Consider the following 12,931-nt stretch of genomic DNA (forward strand, 5'->3'; position numbering starts at 1 on the left):
TAAACAGACATGGATGGAAATTCAGATGTACTGTCAGGCAGCAGCCCTTGCTTGGAATGGCTGCTCCTTTATTTGTTGTTAATGAGTCTTGGGCCCCCTTGCATGAGCCTGGTTGTCGCCTCATCCCTCAGGTTTAGTTTTTGTCTCCCTCTGGGAGAGTTAAGTCACCTGAGGTGGTTTCTTCACAAGCTCCGGTAGGCACCCACAGTATTGTCAAAGAGTTTTGTGTTGGGGAAGTGTCCAGCTTTGTCCAAGAGGAAATAGAAGCGCCGGCCTTTGACCTTCAGAGGCAACATGGCAGGGACTTCACCCCGGTGGGCCATGCAGGACACCTGGTTCAAGGGAACAGTGAAATGGGCCCCCAAGCCAAAGGGGGCATGAGTGGTGAGGGTCACCTGCTGTCCTCCAGCTCGAAGCATCACTGAGCGCACAGAACGGAGGGAGAAGAGAAGACCAGCACCAAGTACCAGGCCTCCTGCAGGAAGAGCAAAGTTTGGGGTGACGGGTTTTCACTGGAGGGCTGAGCACCTTCCAGTGCCCCCGAATAAAATAAATTATTGTGTTGACATCTACTGAGCGCCTCTTACACCCCAGAATCCCATCTAGGCTGCAGAGTGTGGGGCAGACCTTAGCCGAAGACTGGGTGAGGGGATGACATTCGGGGCCTTCAGAGTTCCGAAGTATGGGGGTATCCCTCCTGCCACTCCTCCTCTAAGACAGGGAGCCCCTTATTCCTTGAGTAGGGAGAGTCGCGCGCAGCCACCCCACGCTCCCGTGCTGAGAAGCCAGCCCACGACTTACCGATGGCGCCGCAGCCGACCGCCAGCCCGTAGCGCCAGAGCGCAGAGCGCAGGTCCAAGAGGCCACCATCCGGGGCCTTCGCGTCCCGAGGCTGCACAGGGACCGGGGGCCGGGACAACGTTGCCACGGCCAGGGAGGCCCAGAAGACGCCCTGGCCGGCGCAGAAAAGCCCGAGGATGGCGAAGAAGCGACCCCTTTCATGTTCGAACAGCAGCACGTCCCGTGTCGGGGTCGCGTCGTACACCAACCGGCGGGTGAGCAGGGGTCGCAACATGACCGGCAGCCCCCTGAGCCAGCGCAGCCACAGCGCCGCCATGCTCCGCGCCAGCCCACTTCCGGGGCGGGACTTCCTGTACCGCTTCCCCGCCCCTCAGGCTCACCCGCCGCAGACGCACCCCCTGGGCACGGCCCGCCCTCCCGCTCAGGCCAGAGAAGAGCGAAAGATCCAGCACGCAGGACTCGAAATACAATGTCACTCTTTATCTTAAAAAGTAAGGAGGATCCTGGGGTTAAGTACACAAAGCACCTAAGTCCTTCGGGTAGTTTAGTGTCAGTTCTACAAAGTAAGCTTTGGCTTCCTGGCACCAGTGAGGCTCAATCTTCTGGAAGTCTTCCAGAAGGCAGGTGAGGAGAGGGATCCTGCAGCTCTCCCTCCTCGGTCACAGTCACAGGGTGGCCTCAGGCCGGACAGGGGAGACAAAGATGATAACCAGACAATAATATCCAAGGGCTATTTACAGAGGGGCTTCTTCTGAGGCATGACTATGGATCACTTCATGAATGCCACTTCTGGGATCTCGCCCTTGGCCTGGAGAAAATGAAAGGTCAGTAGAAGCAGGTGACCCCCAAAACTTACTCTACCCTGTTGAAGGCACAGAAAGCCCAGTATCTTTTCCACTGTATTCTCAAACCTTACCTTGAGATGAGTGAAGACCTGCGCGGATCTGGTGTAGTCCCAGTTGTTGTCCTGAAGGCACCTGGAGTGGGGGAACAACAGGTAGCTCCATAAGAACCATCCACTAAATGTCACTTCAAAATCCATTCTATAGAAACACTCACCCAGATTTGTCAACAATTATATACATTCTTATACATCCTTACACTGTTTTTGGGGGGCGGGGGGGACAGAGTCTCGCTCTGTTGCCCAGGCTAGAGTGCCGTAGCATCAAGCCCAGCTCACAAGCAACCTCAAACTCCCAGGCTCAAGCAATCCTTCTGCCTCAGCCTCCCGAGTAGCTGGGACTACAGGCATGTACCACCATGCCCGGCTAATTTTTCTCTATATATATTTTTAGCTGTCCAGATCACTTCTTTTCTATTTTTAGTAGAGACAGGGTCTCGCTCTCGCTCAGGCTGGTCTCGAACTCCTGACCTCGAGCGATCCTCCCGCCTCGGCCTCCCAGAGTGCTAGGATTACAAGCGTGAGCCACCATGCCCGGCCTCCTTGCACTATTTCTACAAATGAAAAATTAGTAAAAGTCCAATTGTCCACCAGTAGTTTGTCAAATATAAGGAATATTAAGGCCGGGCGCGGTGGCTCACGCCTGTAATCCTAGCACTCTGGGAGGCCGAGGCGGGTGGATTGCTCGAGGTCAGGAGTTTGAGACCAGCCTGAGCAAGAGTGAGACCCCGTCTCTACCAAAAATAGAAAGAAATGATTTGGACAGCTAAAAATCTATATAGAAAAAATTAGCCGGGCATGGTGGCACATGCCTGTAGTCCCAGCTACCTGGGGAGGCTGAGGCAGTAGGATCGCTTAAGCCCAGGAGTTTGAGGTTGCTGTGAGCTAGGCTGATGCCATGGCACTCACTCTAGCCTGGGCGACAAAGTGAGACTCTGTCTGAAAAAAAAAAAAAAAAAAAAGGAATATTAAATAGCTGTCAAGATACAGTTTTTTATACTGGTAGGGAAAGATATTCATAGTATATATCAAAGAAACTAAGTTGCAGGACAGTGTATAAAAGGGAATTTCAGGCACGATTGCTTGAGGCCAGGAGTTCGAGCTCAGCTTGAGCAACATAGTGAGACCACACCCATTTCTACAAAATTAGCTGGGTGTGGTGGCAGCACATGCCTGTAGTCCCAACTACTTGGGAGCCTGAGGCAAGAGGACTGCTTCAGCCCAGGAGTTTGAGGTTGTAGTGAGCTACCAGGACTCCACTGTACTCTAGCCTGGACAAGAGAGCAAGACCCTGTCTCAAAAAATAAAAGGGAACTTCATTTTGGCTTTAAAATTTTTTATGCTAATTTATGCATAGGGTAAATTTTCTATGTACTATTTTTTTTTTAAGCAACAAAAAAGGTTTTGGCTTTTAAAATTTCAGCACTCGTTATTCACTACCAGCCCCACCTCAGTTCATCCCTGTCCTACACATGCCCAGCACTCACTTCTGGGACCACTCAAGGTTCATGCCGGACTGGGTAGAGAATGCCTGCAACATTTCCTGCTGCTCTGGGGAGAGGGTGGGCACTGGGCTGGAAGAAGGAGTGGGCGCAGGCATGGCGAAGGCTCTTTGGATCTCTTCAGAGCTGGCATTCCGCACAAAGAGCTCATCATTTACAATACATAGCCTGGAGACAAAGAGCACCTTAAACAGCTGGACAGACAGATGGCTTCATCCTCCTAACATCATTCCTACTATTCTCACTGACACCTGACACTCAGATTCTTTCAATACCCACAAGTCTCCCTCCCACTCTTAGCTATTACCTTTTATCATATACCCCTCCCATGGACTTCATGTTTGGAAGGATTATCTACCAAACATGTTAAATTACACATGCTCCTCCAACCCATGGACAGTTCTTAGCCCTTTTATGTTTTATTTATTTTCACAAACAACTTAGTAAAAGGCGAAAGATTTACACAATCTGAAGAGAAACCAGAGTATATGACACAACCAACATAGGAAGTGAATATTATACTATAAATTTTCAGAAGAGGAAACTTGTGTGCAGCTAGAAGTGGTGGAGCCAGGATGAAAACCCAGACCGTCCAACTCCAGAGCCAAGCTCTGAACTACTGTGGGAGCCTCCTCCTCTGATTTCCTTTTGCCTTTGTGCAAGTGCCCCGAGGACTGACTCTACCCTCCAGTTACCACACTGCTGGCCATGGCCTGGGACTCAACATGGCAAGCAGAACACTGACCCTGAATTGCTGGCAGGAACAGCAATGAATGTCCGGGTGAAGGCTCGCAGAGAATCCCGAGACTTCCCATCCACTGCAACGAGAACAGCAGCAGTGACCCCTTAGAGTTGCTCATGTTTTATGTTTACAAACGGCTTCTTGAATCATGGTCTTCTTTGATAAAAAGAACCCTAGTGGCTCAGACAGGGAAGATTACCTTTGTAAGAGGAGCAGAGTTGGGTGAACAGTCAGGTCAGGGGGGGACAGTAATAGTTAACAACTATTGACCCACTGATAGAGAACTTGTATGCCAGGCCCTGGGTCAAGCATTTTATAAGTCACTTCATTTACTTCCTCCAGCACCAGTATGAGATGGCTGTTACTAATCCGATCTTGCAAAGAATCCGAGGCTCAGAGGTAATGTAACTTGCCCATAGACCCACAGAATCGAGATTGAGATAGAAACTCGGGCCTGCCTGACTTCAAAGTCTGTGTCCCCAAGCTTTTCCCAAATCCCAGACAGGACAGAGGGTAGGCCAAACCAAGGCAGCATGGAGGCAGGATGAGAGAAGGTGCTCAGGAAAAAGGAAGAGAAGGTAGCTGGGAAGCTAAGCATGCTGAGAAAGATTCCAGCTGGGGGAGGGACCATACAAACTCAGGACTCAAGAGATTCTCACCTTCCTTGAAGACCCCATTGACAGAAAAACACAGCAATGTGCTCTGAAAGAGAAGTGGCATCAGGTACAATGTAGGCTTCCCAGCCGGAGCCTGAGCCCTCCTTCCCTCTTAAATGCCACCCTGCACCCCGGTTCTAGGCTTTTTTTTAATTCAGTCCTCATAGGGACCATCAAAAAGTGCCAATGCCAATTATATTGCAAGTCGTCATGTCAGGGTATTGAGAAAAGTTTTTAATTAGCAATAATCGCACCTCGGATAAACCTCACTGGCTACGATACTGCCACTCTGCAAAGCTGATCCTAGGCTTCTGTTAGGGCAGAAATAGGTGCTTACTGTCTGGGCACTTATGTCTACCACAAAGGAATTGACGTCATGCTGGGTTTTGGGTAATTCATTGAGGAAGGCAACAACGTTGAGACGTGTGTGCTTCAGCAACCGGAACCGCAGGGCTGTGGGCAGAGGAGAAAGTAAGGTGGGGTCTGCCATACACTCCTGAGCCCTATGACCGATTCCTTCCCATCCCCTTCTCCTACCCTGTTTTGCTCACATCACACACTTACTAGGGTCTTTAAGCTTCTTCACATTTCTGCTGTCCTTGAAGTACTCGGCCAAGTTGCTTCTGGGGGAATAAGAGGAAAAGGAAGTGGTGGTCAGGGAAGTGTGGTTGCTAGGAGGTGCTGGCCTGTATCTGCTGCGAAACCCTGTGGTCCTGGGGCAGGTTCTGGGACGTGATACACACCGGGCAGGATTCTGGGGTATGAAAGGGATGCTGAGGGAACAGCAGGCCCCATCATGGTAGGCATCCAGGAGCCCCTGCCGGTCTCCAGAGTCATAAATTGCATAGTACCTATGGGGAGAACAAAAGGGAAAGGCTGAGCTCTGCGGTCTGGAGCCATAAAGGGACCCAGTAGCTTCCAAGAGTGAGCTGTGCCTGGACCAGCCCACCTCTTCCCAGCTTGAGGTGCCCCGGGATACTTACTGCTGTAGGAAGTGCAGGACCAGACTCTTTAGGTTCTCTGTTCCAAAATAGCTTCCCTGGAATCAAACAGGTATTAGGACCATGGAAGCAGTACTCTCCCCACACACTAGTTCTAACTGTGTCCCCTCTTCTCACCTTGCAGGGTGGTAACATCGTGGGGGCTTCAACGTCAAAGGCAATTGGTGGGGGTAACTCATGCCCATCCTGTGGAAAGGAAGCGAAAGCTGACAGTGTAAACCAGAGAGAAAAAGACTGGATGTGTAAGCAGACTGAAGATCTAAAAATGAAAGGTCAGAAGTCAAGTGTAAAAGAGCCATGAAGAGTGTCTGCAACTTTTGCCTATAAGCATTTTTCTGGGAAGACAGATTATAGCCTTTATTGGATTCTCAAAGGGACCCATGTCCCCAAGTTAATGGTCACATAAAAATATGTTAGGTAAGACTTGGAAAGTGGAAGATCTTTGGTTGGTAGAAGAGAATGAAAATATCATGGACTTACCAGGCGTAATAACTTGGGAAATCGTTCTCGAATGGCGCTGTCAAGAACAGGACAGAAGTGAGTGATGCTTCAGAGCCACCGTGCCTCCTGGGCTGCTCTAGAGCAAATATACTAACACCTGAGGGAGAGCCCATCCCATCCTGCTCATCCCTCCACTCCTCCCCAGCCTGTGCTCAGGGAAAAATGGCCCCCACTCCCCGCCTCACCCGGGGCACCCAGACATGAACTGCCTTGAAGGCTGTCTCTTTTCTCTCTGCCTGACCCCGAGTGCTGCAAGGAGCAGCACTCTCAGCCCAGGCTTTAAGCCCAGGACCTCCTTCCCCTCCCTGCCCCCCTTACCTTCCACCTACTCACCTGTGCAGCCCCGGGAGGAGGGAATGGGGTGGGAGCCCAGGGGCTCCGCTGCCTCACCAGGTATCCATCTGCTCTGCCAGGTCTGGCCTTGGCCAAGACCAGAACACACCACAGGGATGGCACAGGATGTTGGGGCAGGGAGATGAGCAAGGTGGGGCTTAGGAAGAGGAGAGGCAAAGGAAGAAGACAGGAAAGGAAAAGAAGAGAAAGAGAAAAAGGTAGGAGGGGGCAGGGCCAAGGGAGAGATGGGGGAGATATAAGAGAGTTGAGAGGAAAGGAAAGAGGAAGCAAAGAAAAAGGAAGAGAACTACAAGGCAAGGAAGCATTTAGAAAAACGAGGGACATAAGGGAGGAGGACACCCTGACGCAGCCCTTTCCTTCAGCTGCCCCACCCCTGTGGTCCAAGGTAGAAATGGGGAACAAGTCCTTGCTGCAGTGAGCGGGAAGTTGCTGTTGGCCAGGTCTGTCTGCTACCTGGGTCCCGGTCTGAGCTGGGCGTGGGAAGCAAAGCAGCCATGGGGGCAGGAGACCTCCCTCAGAAGGGATGAGGGTTCAGGCCCCTGCAAGGTTGGGGGGGTGAGGGTCTGTGCCCCACCTCTGTTGGCCCCCAAGTTCTCTCCTGATGGCCCCTCTGCGACTGTGCCTGTCTTAGGTTGTTCCTTCCCTGAGGAATCTTACCCGTCTCTGGCTAACCAGCCATCCTCCGGGGCCAAACAGGGTGATGTGAGGTGTGAGTGAGAGAGAGGCAGTGCCCCCGAGAGGGTCAGTTCTCTGTCTCCTTAGTAGCCTATGCCCCCGTGGCCTCCACGCCCAGCACCTGCCTTGGGACTCCCTCGCCTGCTGGCGGGGCCCCGGCTCTGGTCACATGTCTTGGGGAACCCAGGTTTCTTCTCCAGGGCGGGCCCAGCTCACAGCACTGAGCAAGAGAGACAGATTGCATGGCACCAGCCCCCAGGAGGCCTCAACCTCAGCATGGGCAGAAAAGCCCAGGACACAGCCTTGAGCAAGTGGATCACGAAGAAAGGGTCCCTCTTGGCATAAAGGCAAGAGGGGCCATCAGAGTACAAAGGATGGAAGGCTCATCTCACAGGAAGTCCCAGGTAGAAAGGGCTTTCTCAGCCCAAGCACGCCAGGCTCTTGGTACAAGGCAACCCCATGTATGGGGCATAGAAAACACCCCTTGGTCAGAGTTGAAAAGGGGAGATGCCCATCCTGGAACAAAAGGGTAGGGAGATTCTAGAAAAGGCTGTGTTCAGGAAAGAAGGAGAAAGATCATAGAACCAGCAAGTAGTCAAGTGAGAAGAAAGAAGAGATCTCAGGGCAAGGCTGGGAGACACAGACAGACAAAAGGGAGGAGCACGTGATCCTCCCAAAAGACAGGTGGTTCCAGCTCAGGGCTGCACATCTCCTGCAGACTGGCACTGGTCAGGGTGCATTAGCTCAGCCTCCTAGGGGGTGAAGGTCCCCAGGAGGGGAGACACAGGCTACAACTGACCTGATGTAGGTCGACTGGTCTCGAAAGGTATCACACAGGGGGTTTCCGTCGAGCCACAGCTCTTCTAGCTTCAGCCCTTTTACCTTGTCCAGCTCCCGCTCAGACTTCAACTGGCAAGGATGGGAAAACGGCAGGGAAGACGCACTGGTGAAGAGAGCCAGCTGGACCCCACACCCTCCATCCCTACCCGCATCTTTGCGTTCCCACTCTTGCCTCTCGCCATCACCAGGCAAGCTCCCCCTACCCTTTGCCCACCCCATCAGAAACAAAGCTGGGCTATCAAATTCTCACTTCGTTTCCAGAGAGGTTTAGGATCTTTAGGTTGGGTGCCTTCTGCACAATACTGGACATATCATCTAGCTTGTATAGCCTGTTGTTGCTCAAGTTCAAGGACAATAGCTGTGGGGACAGAAGGGTTTAGAGGAAGCACCACCACTGAGTAGATCAGAGACAAATCTGCCTCCCAGCCCTATCCTGTCTAACCCACCCCTCTTCCTCGTGCCTATGACAGGCCCAGAGGTCTCACCTCAGGGATGTTCTCTTCAATGATCCGCAGGGTAGCTGCCATACAGCTCCTACGATTCAGGACAACGTCGATGTTCTGGGCCACCAAATCTTCCGGAAGCAGAAAAGAAGGGGAGGGAAGTCTGAGGGTGCTTGCCCAGGCCAATGTTAGCACTAAACCATCCTCAAACTTTCCCTCCCTGACAGATCCCCCTCTCTCCACCTATCTGAGAATTACTGCTATCAACCATACCTGGGTCTGAACGGAGGCCCTTGAGGTCAAGTGCTTGTTGGGAGCCATCATATCGTTTGCTCATGATCAACTACAGAGGGAAAAAAGGGTTCGGTGGTGGCTGGGGTTGTGTGGGGTAGGGTGTGAGAAGTGGTGAGACTGGGTTGGAAACACACCTTAGTTGAGCCTGCCTCACCTTTAGCTGCTCTACTTGTTCTGGCTTCAGTTCGTTCTGTACAGTGTGGGGCGGGGGAGAGGAGTTGATGATGACAGATATCTGGAGGGAAGACACAAAGGGCACAGTAAACTCCAGGGATATCTAAAGCCCAGGAAGAAGACCCAGTCCTTGCCCTGTGAAACCAGTCCCCACCCCCAGCCAAAACAGGCCCTTTACACACACCCTTCGATTCTCCCGATCCAGAATCTTGTAGTTGACAGCCTTCAATGCAGAGGCAGTGCTGGCATCCTCAACAAAGAACTGGGCCCGTGTGTTCTCATAGTGAAACTGCAAGAGGAAACAAGAATATTACACTTGGATCCCAGAGCCCCTTGCCCAGCCAGCCAGCCTCTCAGGCCTTGTCTTACCTCAATGGGGGTGAAGGGGACACTGCACTTGCTCTGAATCATGCTCAGGAGCCATGACTTGTCATACTTTCTGCCATAAGGAATCTAGAAATGAAAGAAAGAGAAAAGGGAACAATCTGTAACTAAGGCTGAACAGCAGACACAATCCAGCACTCCTTTTTTACCTTCTGCTAAGCTTTAAAAGATTTTCTAAAGAGAGGGCTGGGCACAGTGGCTCATGCCTGCAATCCCAGCACTTTAGGAGGCCGAGGCGGGAGGATCGCTTGAAGCCAAGAGTTCAAGGTTACAGTGAGCTATGATCATGCCACTGCGCTCTAGCCTGAGCAATAGAGTGAGACTCTGTCTCTAAAAATTAAAAATAAAAATTTCAAGATGTTATTTATACCTTGCCTGCTCCTCAGAGAACTCCAGGGACTCTAAGTCTTACACTCTGCTTGGCCAAATGAAGACATGCAGAGGAGTTACTCTATGTCCCGACTACAGTTATCACATTTCCCTTCTGCTCCATCCTGCCTATCCCCTTCTACACCTTTCTCTAAACCTGTTCTTAAGTTTTTCTAAACTATTCTAGGATATTGATTCTTAGAAGAAAAGATGGATACCTGATTGTAAACAGCTGAGAAGACTGACTTTTGTGCAATAAAATGTAAACACTTTCACTGAGCCAACTCCCCCTCCCCCCTGCACCATCTACCTTCCCAAAGTACTCACTGTAATCTTGAACCAGTTCTTTGAGGTCCCATCCTGGCTCGTGCCAGCCCCTCCTCTCTCTGGAGGAGCTCTGTCTCTCCGCACAGTAACATGAATGCGATCTCGATCATGCCAAGTATCACCTCTACGGTTAGGTCGGGCGGCATAGGGGTTGCTGTGGGGAAGCAGAGAATAAGATAGCCATAAATTCTAAGAAAGTCTTCTCTAAGACCTTCTTGCACTGTCAGTAGGATTACAACTAAGACTGCTCAGCCATTAAGCTGGTCCTGGCATTTCTCACTCTTCCACGTGGGAAGAGAAATGACATGGACAGTAAGAGGGCCATATAATCTAGTGGGTCACTAAATTCAAACCAGACCAATCAGTCACTTACTATCGTACTCGGGGACCATCCTGCGCATCACTCATTGCTACATCTCCATCATCTTCCTCAAGGCGGGAAGACCGAATACCAGAACCACCTCTTCCAGATCGACGATTCCCCTCACCATATTTCCACCGGAAAGGACCCCGGCCTTTCTTCCTTCTTTGAGGGAAACTAACACGGTCATCATGCTCTGGAGTTGGAAACAGGAACACAAATTAGAATTACGTCACTGGTCCGGGTACTATGGTGTGGCAGTTTCTAGCACCCTGTACTACTGGAAGAGATACACACTAACTACAGAGGCCAACTGCACGCAGATTCCTCTGCCTGCCCAGAGGAAAGAACCCTCTGTGGAATGGCAGCATCAGGGAAAAGCCATTGGAAAACTGTGTAGGGTTTTTGAAAAATGAAGCTGAAACTGGAACTGTAGAGAAGCAAAATGTAGAGGTGTGAGAGATCCAAAAGTGTAAATGGCCACAAATCAGGCCTCTGAAAACCACCCGAAATCTGCCACTCCAGACTTCATTTGTCCATACAGTACTAATGCTAGTTACAAATATGACCAATTTATGGGCCTCCCCCCAAATTTCCTTATTCTCAAACTGTCACTCTAAAGTTTTGTGAGGAGCTTTTCATTTCCTTGGCTAGAAATGCCCTTTAACTCAGGAGACACTTCTAGACTCAGGCTTTGGTGGCAGCTCCAAGGCCCTGGAATGCTCTCCAGGAATATGACCTTCTGACTCCTGTTGTGTAGGAATGGCTTCTTAAAAAAGGTCCATAATATCCACAAAAGGTCTGCCTAATGCCTAGTACTCTGCAAACAACGAACCTCAATAAATGCCCTAGGAAAAAAGAAGGCATGCATAGAAGGCCCAGCTAACATTCGCTGAGAACTTTCTCCAGTGCCAGCCACTATGGTTCAGGCACTCGATAGGAATGATCTCGTTTTAAAACAAACACACAAACACACACACACACACACACTTGGGAAACAGGTACTGTTAATAGCCACATTAAGGGGATGGAAGAGTTGGCCTGAGCGTTTAACTCACGATTTAAACCTCAGCTGTCATGAGCTCCTAACCACCACAATGGACTAACACTCAGTGTAGTGTTCATACTAGAACATCCAGTTGGTGTGTACGTCTCAACTATTAAGCCAAAGCCCAGACGGAGGGATCAAAACCGACTGGCCGCGTAAAAAATAGGGCACCAGGGCAGCCCACGAGCAGGACATTGACTCATACTAAGGGAAGAGTCAGGCCTGCCACACTGAACTGACAGGTTATCAACCACCCACAAAGTTCAAAGGCATCTCGACACCGCATCCCTGAGCCACCAGCTCCAAGCCGCAGGACCTCCTCCAGCATACCCGGGTCAACAACTCGGGTGCCCACCTCGAGTCCGGCCGGTCTCCCGGGGCTGCCTCGCCCCCGGCCCGCCCCGCGCCGCAGCTCCCCGCAGGGCCCCTCGCGGCCTCACACCCAGGGACTGAGGCCTACGCCGGCGCCGCCCACTCGGGCCCCAGATCGCCCGCTCCCGACCCGAGGACCCGCACTGACCGTTGTACGACTTCCCCTCGTCCGCCATGGCACAGCGAAGAGGAGGGGCGGGCTCAGTCACGAGCCGCGACGCCGCCGAACGTCCGAACGCCCAAGCGCTCAAGATCGAAACTCTCCTACGCCGGGCGCCACCGCATTTATCCGCGAAGCACGTCGCGCGCAGCTGACGTTCCCAGGCTAGGGCAGCGGCGCGGGACCGGAGCTCCGCCGCTGCGCGTGCGCACACCTTCGGAGACCGCGCGGGGGGCGGGGCCCGGCCCTCCACGCCCCGCCCAAGACCTGCGCTCGCGGAGGCGGGGCTCGAGGCCGGCTGGTGCCCGCCCCTTCCCACGCCTCCGCAGACGCCTCCGGCAGCTCCAGAGTTAATGCTGGAGCAGAGCGCAGGCTGCTGCAGTGTGGAACAGCGTGGGGAAGGGGGCTGCAGGAAGGGCTTCCGAGGATTGGGGACCTGGCCTCGGAGTGGGAGTGATCGCTCACAAACCCCTAGCGGAATCTGGGCAGTGTTTCTTGGCTCAGCTCCTTCAGCCCGGCTTTCCTCGCCTGTTAAATGGATCAATAATCACAAAACTGAACTAGAATGTGAGCTCCGTGGGAGCAGGAACCTTAACTAATTCATAGCTTTTTTCCTCCAGCGCCTGGCTCAGTATCACGCCAGCACATAGTAGAAACTCAACAGGCCAGGCACAGTAGCTCACAACTATAAGCCCAGCACTTTGGGAGGCTAAGGCTGGAGATTGCTTGAAGCCAGGAGTTCGATACCAGCCTGGACAACATAGCGAGACCCCAACCCCTACGAAAAATTATCCAGGCGTGGTGGCATGGCACACACCTGTAGTCCCAACTACTCTGCAGGCTGGGGTGGGACAATCACTTGAGCCTGGGAATTTGAGGCGGCAGTTAGCTATTGATGATTCCACTGCAGTCTATCCCAGGAAACAGAGAGAGGCTCTGTCTCAAAAAAAAACAAAAAGGCAACCCCACAAATATTTGTGAAATAAACTTGTTCTACACATTTCCCCCCGAGTTAATGAGACAGCA

At 51.9% G+C, this 12,931-nt stretch overlaps 2 protein-coding genes, 1 non-coding gene and 1 pseudogene across 4 annotated transcripts; all 4 read right to left on the bottom strand.

The window, feature by feature from the left end:
- Nucleotides 1–28: 28 nt before the first annotated feature.
- On the bottom strand, nucleotides 29–1,156 carry TMEM223 (transmembrane protein 223). The gene is made up of 2 exons (XM_045555963.1): nucleotides 802–1,156; nucleotides 29–475 (listed from the first exon to the last, which is right to left on the bottom strand). Exons 1-2 carry the CDS (start codon nucleotides 1,115–1,117, stop codon nucleotides 183–185), a joined length of 609 nt encoding a protein of 202 aa, XP_045411919.1. The 5' UTR covers nucleotides 1,118–1,156; the 3' UTR covers nucleotides 29–182.
- Nucleotides 1,157–1,260: 104 nt separating this feature from the next.
- On the bottom strand, nucleotides 1,261–12,100 carry NXF1 (nuclear RNA export factor 1). Its single transcript, XM_045555879.1, has 21 exons — nucleotides 11,894–12,100; nucleotides 10,338–10,521; nucleotides 9,965–10,118; nucleotides 9,254–9,337; nucleotides 9,069–9,173; nucleotides 8,865–8,945; nucleotides 8,690–8,759; nucleotides 8,459–8,547; nucleotides 8,224–8,331; nucleotides 7,933–8,042; nucleotides 6,084–6,120; nucleotides 5,721–5,789; nucleotides 5,586–5,641; nucleotides 5,346–5,453; nucleotides 5,167–5,225; nucleotides 4,940–5,055; nucleotides 4,606–4,648; nucleotides 3,950–4,022; nucleotides 3,190–3,372; nucleotides 1,718–1,778; nucleotides 1,261–1,609 (listed from the first exon to the last, which is right to left on the bottom strand). Exons 1-21 carry the CDS (start codon nucleotides 11,919–11,921, stop codon nucleotides 1,571–1,573), a joined length of 1,857 nt encoding a protein of 618 aa, XP_045411835.1. The 5' UTR covers nucleotides 11,922–12,100; the 3' UTR covers nucleotides 1,261–1,570.
- On the bottom strand, nucleotides 4,761–4,901 carry LOC123643020. The gene has a single exon (XR_006736598.1). It is a non-coding gene; the product is annotated as a U4 spliceosomal RNA (small nuclear RNA).
- LOC123641328 lies at nucleotides 6,088–7,732 on the bottom strand (annotated as a pseudogene). Its single transcript, XR_006736269.1, has one exon. The product of XR_006736269.1 is annotated as an uncharacterized LOC123641328 (transcript).
- Nucleotides 12,101–12,931: the final 831 nt, after the last annotated feature.

Source organism: Lemur catta, chromosome 7 (genome assembly GCF_020740605.2).
Source record: "Lemur catta isolate mLemCat1 chromosome 7, mLemCat1.pri, whole genome shotgun sequence".
NCBI classification, from domain to species: domain Eukaryota; kingdom Metazoa; phylum Chordata; class Mammalia; order Primates; family Lemuridae; genus Lemur; species Lemur catta.

Coding starts and splice junctions, on each gene's coding strand:
- TMEM223 (XM_045555963.1), bottom strand. CDS start 1,117: ATGGCGGCGCTGTGGCTGCGCTGGCTCAGGGGGCTGCCGGTCATGTTG. Junction 476..801: donor GGTCGGCTGCGGCGCCATCG/GTAAGTCGTGGG, acceptor CTCTTCCTGCAG/GAGGCCTGGTACTTGGTGCT.
- NXF1 (XM_045555879.1), bottom strand. CDS start 11,921: ATGGCGGACGAGGGGAAGTCGTACAACG. Junction 8,043..8,223: donor TAAACCTCTCTGGAAACGAA/GTGAGAATTTGA, acceptor CATCCTTGCCAG/TTGAAGTCTGAGCGGGAGCT. Junction 1,610..1,717: donor AGGTCTTCACTCATCTCAAG/GTAAGGTTTGAG, acceptor CATTTTCTCCAG/GCCAAGGGCGAGATCCCAGA.